Consider the following 13,402-nt stretch of genomic DNA (forward strand, 5'->3'; position numbering starts at 1 on the left):
TATTTTATTTCGGTGTGCCATATGAGCCGCAATGCTCTATTTTGGAGAGACTCTGTGGTCGAGCATGTAATTGCCGAGTTCAACAGTTATGGCGAAAATCTAATTGTCAAATTGGTGGAGAAACTGCCAAGGGAAAAAGGTAAAGGACTTTTAAAGTCCCACAAAAAAAGGCATACTACGTAAATAAATGAGGAACTAGGATCCAGATGTGGGAAAAGAAGGAGGGGGAGAAGAAAAGAGCTAGACGGCAGAACTTGCTATCGCAGCAGAATGAAATCACATTTCTGCCACGGCAAAATGGTGTTTACCTTCCTCTGAGAAGTCACAGGAGAAAAAGGGTTTTTGGGAAGGTAAGAGGAGGTCGGCTGTGAGCGTGTTGTTTCTGGACGTTTACCATGAGCCTTTCAGTGTGTCTGGTTGCATGTCAGCTTGGAAATGACTACCTGCTAGAAAAATTGTGAGCTTTAAAAAAGAAGGGGGGAATCAAAATATATACGGGAGTTCTGGTGGTTCGTGTTACGAGGGAACCGATGGAGGCTTTGGTCAGTCTGCATTGCCTCTAATGTTAATGCTAGGACCAGTGTTTTTCCCGCTCTGGTCACAAGGTCCAGAAAAAACTTGTAGCCATGGTTATTATATGTTTGAGTGAATGATTGGTCTTTTATGTTTGGAAGGTATGCACGAGCGCACGCATACAAACACACACACAAACACAAGGTATCTATTTTATGGCATGCATGAGAGTATGATTAATATGTATTGAGTTTCAGATGACAGCAAACATGCTAATGTCCTCTTAAATTTGACCTTATTTCCTGACAGAACCAACAGGAAAGTGTTTGTAGTCGCTATATGTGGCAGAGAGAGTCACATAGCAAGGTGGGAAGATAATCCTCACTTATACTGGCTGTTTAACTGACTGATGTCATCGTTTTTTAAACAAGAGTTGGGTTGTGGTGGTGTTTCTGGGAACTGGAGCGAGGGTAAATCCTTCTATCTGGAAATTGGAGTTTGCTGCTAGATCTTACGAACCATCTAATTTCCAACTGAAATGACCCAAGGAAATGCAGATGTTCACTATTAGGTATTTTTTTTCTCATTGGCCGAAGAGGATCGATTACCGAGAAAGATGCACAACTCTCCCCCAATCCAGCCCTCAACTTCAGTTATCAAAATATGGAATATTTTTGTCATTTCTATGCTGATTCCAGCACGTCCCGACGACCCCGGAGATGCTTCCAGCCCAGACAGAGAGACTGAGAAAGCACGAGGACAGCAGTTGTAGACAGTTGTAAAATAAAAATACAAAGACAGATGAGGCCTCTATACTGCCGGAGGGGAATGGAGTACAGATCCACAGTTCTGTCTCGTCTCTGTGCTGATAAAAAGCATAGAGGAACTTAAAAACACAAAGGCACACATTGATAATAAAGCCTCTCAGGGTTGGAGTTCTGATCTAGGATCAGTTTAGCCTTTTATATTATAATGAATGGACTGGGGGTGGACCTGATCCTAGATCAGCACTCCTACTCTGTAGATGCATTATGAATACGGGCCCAAGAGCACATATTGTTTGTAGCATCGATCGCACACAATCAGTGACATTAGACTTCTAAAACATATGTAGTCTTCACTGCCAAAGCACCTTTGCCTGGAACCTAAGTGCCTTCAGAAAGTATTCATACCCGTTGACTTATTCCACATTTTGTTATTACAGCCTGAATTCAAAATGGATTAAATTGAAAACAATTCTCACCCATCTACATACAATACCCCACAATGACAAAGGGAAAGGTGTTTAGAAGGTGTTTAGAAATGTTAGCAAATTAATTGAAAATTAAATACAGAAATATCTCATTTACATAAGTATTCACACCCCTGAGTCAATACTTTTTAATGAAGGAGGTGATCGTGGACTTCAGGAAACAGCAGAGAGAGCACACCCCTATCTACATTGACGGGACCGCAGTGGAGAAGGTGAAAAGCTTAAAATTCCTTAGCATACACATCACCAGCGATCTGAAATGATCCAACCACACAGACAGTGTGGTGAAGAAGGCGCAACAGAGTCTGTTCAACCTCAGGAGGGTGAAGAAATTCGGCTTGGCACCTAAAACCCTCACAAACCTTTACAAATGCCCAATTGAGAGCATCCTGTCAGGCTGTATCACCACCTGGTTTGGCAACTGCTCCGCCCACAACCGCAAGGCTCTCCAGAGGGAAGTGCGGTCTGCACAATGCATCACCGGGGTCAAACTACCTGCCCTCCAGGACATCTAGAGCACCCGATGTCACAGAAAGGCCAAAAAGATCATTAAGGACAACAACCACCCGAGCCACTGCCTGTTCACCCCGGTACTAAGTCAGTACAGTTGTATCAAAGCTAGACTGAAAAACAGATTCTATCTCAAGGCTATCAGACTGTTAAACAGCCATCACTAACACAGAGAGGCTGCTGCCTACAGACTTGAAATCATTGGCCACTTTAATAAATGGATCACTAGTCACTTTAATAATGGCACTTTAATAATATTTACATATCTTGCATTACTCACCTCATGTAAAAAATAATTGAATCAATTTTAGAATAATGCTGTAACATAACAAAATGTGGAAAAAGTCAAGGGGTCTGAATACTTTCCGAATAAGACCCTCAATATTTATTGAAAAGGAGCATCAAGATCACTGTGCACTTTCCCCAGCCTGTGAAGTTCATCATAACGTATTTCATCTGTAGCCAAATAAACTGCATGGTTTCCCGAGTCATAGTGGGAGGACCAAACACCATATAATCGACTGAATCCAATTTTACATAGTTATGATGCTGATTCTCGCAATAGTTTCACATAAAGGCGTTTCCACCACCATTTCTCGCATGATTAAGTTTAGCGACACAAAAGGACCCTACCATGTCAAATGATCTGTCAGCATTTATAAAATTGTATCGAAACTACCTGTTTCCATCACGACTGTCGTAATTGTATTTTTTTTTATAGGAAAATAGTAATTGATTTTCCACAATAATGAGGTGGGTGTATACAAAAATATCATAAAATGGAAACGAAATATAATCCCAACAAGCCTTCATTGACTTGGAGAAACAACTGGTCACACATTTGTTGGTTGGAGAAGGCTTGTGCCTCTCAAGCTAAAACAATCTTATCATAATATTTACACTTTAATTATCTGATTGAGATGATGAATGACAAAGCTTTCAAAGCCTGAGCAAGAACAAGTGAACACATTTGCTAGGTTTGGCTGTTATATTGAGAAATTCATTCATATTGTCTATTTCTATTTCATTGTTTAATATTATTCAAACTCATATTTTTTTAAATGATTACCCCTTTTTTCTCCCCAATTGTTAGTAGTTTCAGTCTTGTCTCATCGCTGCAACTCCCGTACAGACTCAGGAGATGCGAAGGTCGAGAGCCGCGCGTCCTCCAAAACACAACCCAACCAATCTGCACTGCTTCTTGACACAATGCACATCCAACCCGGAAGCCTGCCGCACCAATGTGTCAGAGGAAACACCATACACCTGGCGACCTGGTCAGTGTTTCTTGCGCACAGCCCGCCACAGGAGTCGCTAATGCACGATGAGACAAGGATATCCCTGCGGGCCAAACCCTCCATAACGACGCTGGGCCAATTATGCGCCGCCCCATGGGCCTCCCGGTTGCGGTCGGCTGCGACAGAGCCTGGGCTCAAATCCAGAATCGCTGGTGGCACAGCTAGCACTGCGATGCAATGCCTTAGACCACTGCGCCACTCGGGAGGCCCTATTCAAACTCATATTAATGTGTTTGTTTTCTTCAACATAGTTATTAACATGCAGGTAACTGGCCAAAATAATGGAACCACTTGAGTAAATGAGGGATACAAAGTATATTGAAAGTAGGTGCTTTCACACAAGTGTGGTTACTGAGTTAATTAAGCAATTAACGTTCAATATACTTTGTCATGTACAAAGTGGGCAGGCCATTATTTTGGCTACCATGGCTATGCCCCCATATGATGTAAATGCCCCCATCCACAAGGCAAGTGTGGTCACTAAATGGTTTGATGAGCTTGAAAACTATACGCTGTGGTAGTCAACAGAGTTCACCTCGATTAAACACTTATGGGAGATTCTGGAGCGTGCCATCAACAAAACACCAAATGATGTATTGTCTCATGGAAGAATGACATTTCATTCCTCCATTAGAGGTCCTGACACTTGTATAATCTATGCCAAGGTGCATTGAAGCTGTTCTGGCTCATAGTGGCCCAACGCCCTATTAAGACACTTTATGTTGGTGTTTCCTTTATTGTGGTAGGCCAGTGACTGGGACAAAGTATGCCTGAATTCTCTCCTCCTAAGAGAATTCATGTTGAGCTGGAATAGGCTAGTTTGGGGACAATAGGACAATATTTGTTTCCATTTTTGTGATTTACTATGAAAGGTTTGTCTTTTGTATGGAAATGGATGTCAAAATCTGACCTTTTTGTGTCACCGAACCAGATAAATAAGTTGTGTGTTTAGAACAGTGTGAAAGGTGTGGAGTGCACTAAACTCTAAGGCATTTTTTACTCAAATGCTTCTAGTAAGTTCAACTCAAAGTCAATGAAAAGTCAATATTACTTCAAATATTTATGTGGTACTGACTCAAAACTGAATCACCTCAATTTTTTAAAGTCATAATAACAAATGAACTTTTTACCGAGCATGCTCCACTGCAGGTTGGTTTGTTTTTGCATGTATATTAAGTCTCTGATTAATCTTATGCTACAAAAATATGAATAACATACATTTTTCAAACTAATCCAATCATTTAGTTCAATTATTTTGCGCCCCTTACTGAAATGGTTTAAGTAGTCTCCTCACACTGTTCCTAAGCCTGATACTCATTATCTATGCAGGTTGATGGTAAATAAAAATTCCAGCCATTGGATAGCTTAACTTTGGTTGGATTTAAATTGGAATTGCAGCATAATGTGACTTGCAAGTAGGGTTGCAAAATTCTGGTTGGTTTTCCAGATAGCCTGGATGGAAAGTTCCAGGAATTCCTCCAACCAGGAATGTTAAGAAATCTGGGAATTTTAATTTTGTGACCCTACTTGTAGGCCTGATGTGGTCTGCAAACCATGTGTTTCAGGTTGCTTTATATTGGTAAAGGTAGGCTTCAAAATAAGGCCTTATGAGACAGGCATTGTCATTAAGACTATAATTAGGCCACATGACAAATTAATTCAACAACTATGTCTCAGTCACTAACAAATACGGTCATGGATGGTAAACTCTACAAGTCACTCAAAGGCAAGCAAGGTATACTGGGAAATTATATTGGACGCGTGGCTTAGTGAGGGCATTATTAAAAAAAGGCAAGCTCATGCAATTCAAATCTGGACCCCTACAGGGTCACAGTGACTCCACTGGTTTGAGTATTGACTACAAAATCACTTTTAGTAACAGTACCCGGATTTCTTCAAAAGTTTTGAGTAATGACAGCACATTGGGGTTTACAGTGAAGTTAGAACAGATTTCTTTGCTGCAGAATTCCCACCAGGTTTCAGTGTTAGACCAAAGGGTTTCAGAGTTAGAGAAATCTGCATGGTCTGGAACTGAAGTCACTCATCCCATGTAAAGGTCATATAATATCAACACAACAGTTCTCTCTTCACCTAAACATTTCATGAAACTTTTGAAGAACAACACAAGTACCCCAAACCCAAATGTATCTAAAATACATTTTAATCTTGCTGAAATTCACAATTGTTACAATATTCATCTCTTGAATATTTTTCATCTTCCATTCTCTTCTTCGTAATCTTCTTATAATCTTGAAACATACTGGACAATCATGTCATGTAAAGTGTTTTTACATCAAGGCACAAGACAGCAGTTGTGAGGGAGCCAAGGGAAAGCTGATCTTTAATGTCTATCCCTGCGGGTCACAGTTGCCATGGGGACAGGGGGTATATGAGTGACAGGGCAAATGGGTCACATGGTACAAATGTGCTCTAAGACAATAGATAATAAATCATAAATAAGCACTGATGCTTTCTCCATTCATTTCAAATTAATTTAATGTATAAAAAAAGGAATCGGATTCAGCTGTCAATATACATAACATAGGTTGCTGTCATTTTTTCATTTTTCCCTCCTCTGGTTTTCAAAAAGCAAAATGAAAGGTTCATAACATTATGGGAATGAGAGGAGTCCTACAATCTGAAGGGGTTTCTTTGTGTAGACTGTGGGGAGAGTGGATAATAAAGCCAGTGTTTTTTTCTGTTTGTTTAGTTGTTTTCTCCCAGATATGTTCTGATGTCATCGCGTTAAGGAGGGTCAACATCTGAAAGGGAAGCGAGAGAGGAAGGGAGAGAACATACAAGTCAACAACTTTAGTGCCCAGCATCTTCTGTCAGCCACAAAACTTAAGTCCTCTGAGCAAACAAGAAGACCAAGCAATTATTTTTCATCAACACAGGAAATCAATCTATATGTAAAATCTTAATTAAAAATGTATGTATATATATTTTCTAATGCTCCCTCTCATTGAAGCCACAAAGTTCAAGGCCGACCACAGTATTGCAGGCATTGTTTGCAGAAAACAGGGTCCCCCATTCTAGTGAAGGGGAAAATGGCAATCTTTGTAGTCAATCCTTGTGTAAATAATTACACGTTTTGTAGACAATCATGGAACGAATAATTGCTTCTATTATACCAGATGTATGTCCTTGGACATACAGAAGAAGCTATAAGGATAATGTTCTATAGTAGCTAATGGCAGCCTGCAGTACCCCGGTCGGCCTTGAACTTGAGATACTCAATGAGAGGGGGCAACACTGAACTAGCCTGCAACATCACTTCCTGGCGTAGCTCAAACTGCACATGTTATCTCTACATAAAGCAACCACACGAGACACCATCCTAACTGGCTTTCTTGTCTTCAAATGTCTGTTGACTCTTCACACGTGATCGATGGTTTTGTTCATTCAGATATACAGTCATTGGTCATTGGTCAGGCATTTCACTAAAAGCTAGAGAATAGAAATAAAGCCAAAAGAACATAGACGGAAAGGACAGCGAGGAGGAGGAATATTCACCCTGAAGGTTGTTGGAATGTTCACATCTGTGTGTTTCTCCTCCGCCGGCCAAAAGCCTTAGCTCCTACGTTAGTGGGGACAAAGTTACTGTTGCCCATGCCCCCCGACCGGCTCAGAAAATCTGCTAGGCGGTGAGTCACGCAGGTGGCTGTGTTACAGGCGCGCTTCTGTGTTGTAATGCTGCTTCAGGAATGGAGACAGGGTTAATGGTGGGCCCTGCTCCGCACCTCGTACACATACAATACACGTGTTCACACTCATGACAGACACTCACAAACATACACATATTCAAGCACACACAGATGGCCTACACAAGTGCACTATTACACACACACACACACATAAAAGTAGACAGAGGATTAATAGTCTCTGGAAATGTTCGATCATTAGAATGGTTCAGTTGGTCATAATTCTTACCTTGAGACTTGGTGAGGGTTTTAGAGACAGTTCAAGGATATTGGAACTGCTATTATAACTAGGATTTATTCTATACTGCAATTCAAAAAATATTGAATGCAGTTGTTGGAAGAGTCAAAGTTCCATAAAATAAACAAGTACTAACATTACATTTTTTAAGAATAAAAGGTAAAAGTCTTCCTGGTATAAAAATAGTTTTATTGAAGAAGAAAGATGTTACCGCATAAAGAAGCCATTTATTATGGTTGAATATTACGTACGTTATCTCTCATGAATTTGGAGATTTGAGGAATTTGTAACGCAATCAAATTATATGAATATACACTCATAAAAAAAAACTATACATTTCGAGTCATTCTTTTGAATAATTGTCATTTTTAGATAAGTTCTCATTTCGATTGTCTAAAGTTTAGACTCTAAACAGATGCAACGTCCATCTCTGCCGAAAGGGGGAAGGAATTATCAAAAGAAGAAGGGAAAAAATCACGGGGGCGTTGCGATGGGAAATCCGTTCTAATGTCAAGCAGGCAAAATCCACATGCACGGAGATTTAAAACCAGGAGGACATTCAAATGAAAAGTGGAAAAGAGTGGGAACAGAAGGAAGGGTTAGATGCTGTCAAGTGTCTCCCCGTAGCTTGCATAGCGTTCGCTCTCGGGCGCGCTGCGTTTCTTGCCAGGCGTGCCCACGTCTGTGCGGGGGAACGTTTGTAATTTGTGCAGGTCCTGGGACAGTTTGCCCAGCATGCAGGTGCTGAGGTTGGAGCAGCGCTTGGTTAGGGGTCTTTCAATGCTGTCAGAGGGGAGAGACAAACATGCAGAAAACAGGCTCATAGTAGCGGGACCCATGCAGGTTTCTCTCTCCAACACTAACACTAACACACACACACACACACACACACACACACACACACACACACACACACACACACACACACACACACACACACACACACACACACACACACACACACACACACACACACACACACACACACACACACACACACACACACTTTCTCTCATGTTAGTACTGTCATCCCCCTTTAATTCATGCATGTCTCATACACAATGCATTGTCAGACGTGCTGTCATAGGCAAGAAATTAACATTTCCAAAATATCATGCTTCAACCCCCATGCTCCAACTTAAGTGTATCTTCACCCCCACCCTCATATCACCCCAAACAGAACAGAACGGGTAGCTTCCTGTTGTCATGCAACTCTTTCCATCTCCACTAATTGAGACCATGCACTTATCCATCCAGTTGGGCATAATATAATATCTGCAGCAGGCAAACACACTGTTAACATTCATCCATTCAAATAACTGAATGTCAAACTTATCCATGTGGGAGGGTAACGACAGAGAATCAGTTGGGAGGGATTAGGATCTGGACCTCTGTCCTTGAGATGGAGTTAGTAACCATTCCTCTGAGCACATACCTCCAAATGGATTAAATCAAACGACAGGTGGCTAGAAGACGTCTCTCCACACAGGTAATATAAAAGTAGCTCTGACCATCAATTCTGAGCATCACGTTTAATTCATCATCAGTCCATTAATTGGTACCTATAAGAGGCAAACTCAGGCTGTTAGAAATGCAGGAAGAAAAAGCAGTTGTCTGTACCTATTGCCTTCAGTCACTTGCTGCTCCAGCTCTTCAGTTGTCATCTGCACAAACTCCTTGACTATGGCGTTGAGTAACCTCCGTGCCTCGTAGTCCGTGAGCGTGACTTGGTCTGTCATGGACTCTATGCCTGTTCTAGAGGAGGAAGAAAGGGGATGGGTGATGCACAGGGATCAGTGTAAAAACTCAACTGGAGTTTTCACCTGGGGGATAAAAAGATCCTCAGAGCATCACTGAGTCTGAAGATATGCTGTGGGACTGGAATGGACCCCAGCCAACATGGAAAATAGTCATCTGCTAAGAGTAGTCCATCTAAAAAGGCTGACGTGTGACCTAGTTCAGATTTATAACGGGGAGTGGCTTGGATGTTTTTACGGGTCTCATTCATCTCTCCTAAATTAAATCACTCTTGTTGTGTGGTGTTTTTTCTTTCTGCAAATGTAATTACAGTCCCCTTTACACTTTAAGGGATTGTTCAGCCAAATTACAAAATGATACATTTCTTTCCTTACCCTTTAAGCAGGTATGACAGCAATCCATGCTTTCGTTGAGTTTCCCTGGCACGGTTTCCACATGCTAACATTTTAGCATTTGTGACACAAATCCCACTCAAGTCATGGTACCGATATTAGCATTTTTTTGTGTATCATGATCAGATCATCCAAAAGTATTTCAAATTGATTGTGATGCTCAGCAATGTTAGCATGTGGAAACAGTGCCAGGGAAACGTAACCTAAGCATGGATTGCTGTCCCTTTAACTGGAGTGCACTTCTGGGATATTGGATAAGGAACATATTCACTTTTATGTGTTTCTTACAGTTTCTAAATCAACAATTTACAGACCAAAACATGTGTACTATGTAACTTTTATCACAGAAAAACTATTTCCCCAAAAAATGCAACTCATAATTTTCATTCTTAAATAATACAGTTATATATGGCAGCACGTCCTATCCATCTTTTCATGTCAAATTACACAAGTGTGTGTGTGCTCATGTAAAAAAAAATACAAAAAAAATGTCATGTATGAGTGTCATTTTTTACATTTCTGTATGTCCGTCGGGCTCACCTGGTGGGGGCTGCTTGTGAGCTGTACATCTGGCAAATGACCAAGGCATAGGTAACAAGGAAAGCAGAGATCTTCAACATAACCATGGTCCCCTACAGCAAAGAGACAGTCCCATCAGTGATGCAATTACATTAACATTTACACGTGACAATGAGAGAAGCAGGTCGCTAACACAAAAACCTTCAGCATACCTTTACCAGAATGAGATTAAGCATTGTACGGCTAATGTAACACAATAAAACTGTTGGTTAAAGGATTCCTTCGTTAAATTTGAAATGAGCTGCTAGAAGATGTATTGACAGCAGACTCAGCTTTACCGCACTAGCTCAGTTCAGTAGCACTGATCTCTCAAGCTGCATATCCATCCATCCTTCTGTCTCCCCATGACACCTTCCATCCAAACAGCTTCTACTCTTCTCCATGGAGAAAACTATTCCTCCAGTCTCACAATATTGGGTACAGCACAGCACAGGACAGGAAGGGTAGTTCTCTGAGTAGGAGCCCTTGGCGTGTCCAGGAATGACGGGGGTCCAAGCCTGTCGGTTGGTGCTAACTGAGGGGACGTAGCGTTAGCTAGCCGCTGTGAGGAGGGGATAGTGGTTCCAGCCAGCGTGCCAACTCCCAGGGTAGGACCAGTACATTAGTGTAATGAGCTGCCACCACTTTCTCACACACAAGCACTCCATCTCTCTCTCTCTCTCTCTCTCTCTCTCCATTCTACTCACTGTTTCTTTATCTCCATCTCTTACTCCAAGGTCTCTCACTCACCCTTGCTCACTTTTTCTCTCTCATCTTTCTTTCCATCTTTTCTGTTCTGCCTCCACCACAGAGCTGAAGGAGAGTTGTGACCCCTACGGCCACACTTCAATCCCAATCCCATTACCGTCACCATCACATCACACTGCGCCAAAATGCAGGTCCACACTCTCCATATCCAACCGAGTTACAGAGTCCTCAGACACAACCCATTAAGTCAACCTACCATCCAAATACACAGTCTCCACCATGTGGATCTGGTTCAAGTTCTCCACTTACCTTTTGTGTTAATAACCGGGCCCCAAAAAATATATAGCTTTGTAGGAAACGCCTAAGTTGACTTCTCTCACTTTGAAGACCAACTCTTGGAACTGTAGCACGCAGTACCAATGCACAAGCCTATATATCCACTGCTTGCATTTGTGCATTGACTGTGTAGGTGTTTAATTATCTCCCGTCGGCCAATCCCGTCACTAAGATGCTCCTGCGAGCCAATCGGATGACACCCCTTACTTCTGGCACACTAATAATGGATATGGCTTTGCAATGACGTCATTCTTTAGTCACTAAGTGCTCCATTCACAAAATCCACCAGTCATTTGGACAATTTGATATCCAAATTTCCATTGAGGTCATTAATTAACCAGGAGCAAATCTAATGAATGGCCACGACAACCATCCCTCGCAATAAATATTTTAAAGGCTCCCAAAAATGTTACACGCATGCTATTTTTCAAATTACAAATTGATAAGCCACAGCAAAGTACTAGTAGGCAGGGCCATCTGCTGGGAATGAAGGCATACTGCAGTCCCATCCACTCCTAGGTTGGTGCTTCTCAACCAAGAGACATAGGGATCAAGTACCCCAGTCAATTCCACTGTCATGCTGAAACTCAAATACGGCCGATTGTTCTACTCAAAAAGGTTTACAATTATCTGAGCAGTTAAATAAAATAGCCTGTATTACCATCATCAATACAATCACTGCAACAACTTCAACTCGTAAGAATATGATTTTTTACATGTCCTTATTTTATACAATAAATCATGGTTTTGAACTCCTCTAATGTAATCTGAGTTAATGAGTATGACTGTGCCTCAATGATCACAGATAACACAGGGTTTATAAAGGGTTCATCATTACGTTATTCATCTACAAGTTACCTAGTCCACATACCAAAAGACAACATTGGTATGAATTATGATAACATGACTAATGCGTTATAATGATTAATTAACCCTGCCCCAGTCCATGTCCTTCTTCAATGGATAAATTAAGTGGACTTCAACAGGGAATCATTGCAGAATCCCTGATGACAAAGACAGTTGTTTTTCAAAAGCAATTACAGAACTGTTTGTCAGGTGACATCATCTAATTTCCCTTCCTTTTATTTATTTTTATTATTATTATGTTTCTTCTTGGGCCTCTATAACTATATATATTGTTTTTATTTTATTTTTGTTGTTGTGTGATTTGGACTAATCCCCTCTACCACACGGAACCCCACTAATCTACTGACGGAACGCAAGAGGTGGCTAACAACAGACCTCCATCCTATGCTAGCTTGCTACCGATGTCCTGGCTAGCTGTCTAAATCGCCGTGACCCCCAAACCAACCACTCCACTCACTGAACTCTTTTGATCACTCGACTAAGGATGCCTCTCCTTAATGTCAATATGTCTTGTCCATTGCTGTTCTGGTTAGTGTTTATTGGCTTATTTCACTGTAGAGCCTCTAGTCCTGCTCACTATACCTTATCCAATTTATTAGTTCCACCACCCACACATGCAATGACATCTCCTGGTTTCAATGATGTTTCTAGAGACAATATCTCTCTCTTCATCACTCAATACCTAGGTTTACCTCCACTGTATTCACATCCTACCATACCTTTGTCTGTACATTATACCTTGATGCTATTTTATCGCCCCCAGAAACCTCCTTTTACTCTCTGTTCCAGACGTTCTAGACGACCAATTCTTATTGCTTTTAGCCGTACCCTTATTCTTCTCCTCCTATGTTCCTCTGGCGATGTAGAGGTGAATCCAGGCCCTGCAGTGCCTAGCTCCACTCCTATTCCCCAGGCGCTCTCTTTTGATGACTTCTGTAACCGTAATAGCCTTGGTTTCATGCATGTTAACATTAGAAGCCTCCTCCCTAAGTTTGTTCTATTCACTGCTTTAGCACACTCTGCCAACCCGGATGTTCTAGCTGTGTCTGAATCCTGGCTTAGGAAGACCACCAAAATTCTGAAATTTTAATTCCAAATTACAACATTTTCAGACAAGATAGAACTGCCAAAGGGGAGGTGTTGCAATCTACTGCAAAGATAGCCTGCAGAGTTCTGTCCTACTATCCAGGTCTGTACCCAAACAATTTGAACTTCTACTTTTAAAAATCCACCTCTCTAAAAACAAGTCTCTCACCGTTGCCGCCTGC

The 13,402-nt window shown here is 41.3% G+C and overlaps 1 protein-coding gene across 3 annotated transcripts in view; it reads right to left on the minus strand.

Moving 5' to 3' along the window:
• Window positions 1–5,245: 5,245 nt before the first annotated feature.
• Window positions 5,246–13,402, minus strand: part of LOC118359352 (calcitonin-1-like) — a 36,535-nt gene continuing 28,378 nt past the window's right edge. Inside the window, exons 1-5 of one of the 3 annotated variants that reach the window (XM_035737889.2) lie at window positions 11,241–11,373; window positions 10,206–10,297; window positions 9,136–9,270; window positions 7,090–7,269; window positions 5,246–6,335 (exon numbers count right to left, since the gene is read on the minus strand). In XM_035737889.2, the coding sequence (XP_035593782.2) occupies window positions 7,110–7,269; window positions 9,136–9,270; window positions 10,206–10,291 (381 nt within the window). In that variant the 5' untranslated portion in view covers window positions 10,292–10,297; window positions 11,241–11,373 and the 3' untranslated portion in view covers window positions 5,246–6,335; window positions 7,090–7,109. Of the gene's footprint in view, window positions 6,336–7,089; window positions 7,270–7,683; window positions 8,299–9,135; window positions 9,271–10,205; window positions 10,298–11,240; window positions 11,374–13,402 lie in introns of those variants that run through there. The other 2 variants (XM_035737887.2, XM_052480749.1) reach the window with 2 other exon arrangements.

Source organism: Oncorhynchus keta, chromosome 26, assembly GCF_023373465.1.
Source record: "Oncorhynchus keta strain PuntledgeMale-10-30-2019 chromosome 26, Oket_V2, whole genome shotgun sequence".
NCBI lineage: Eukaryota > Metazoa > Chordata > Actinopteri > Salmoniformes > Salmonidae > Oncorhynchus > Oncorhynchus keta.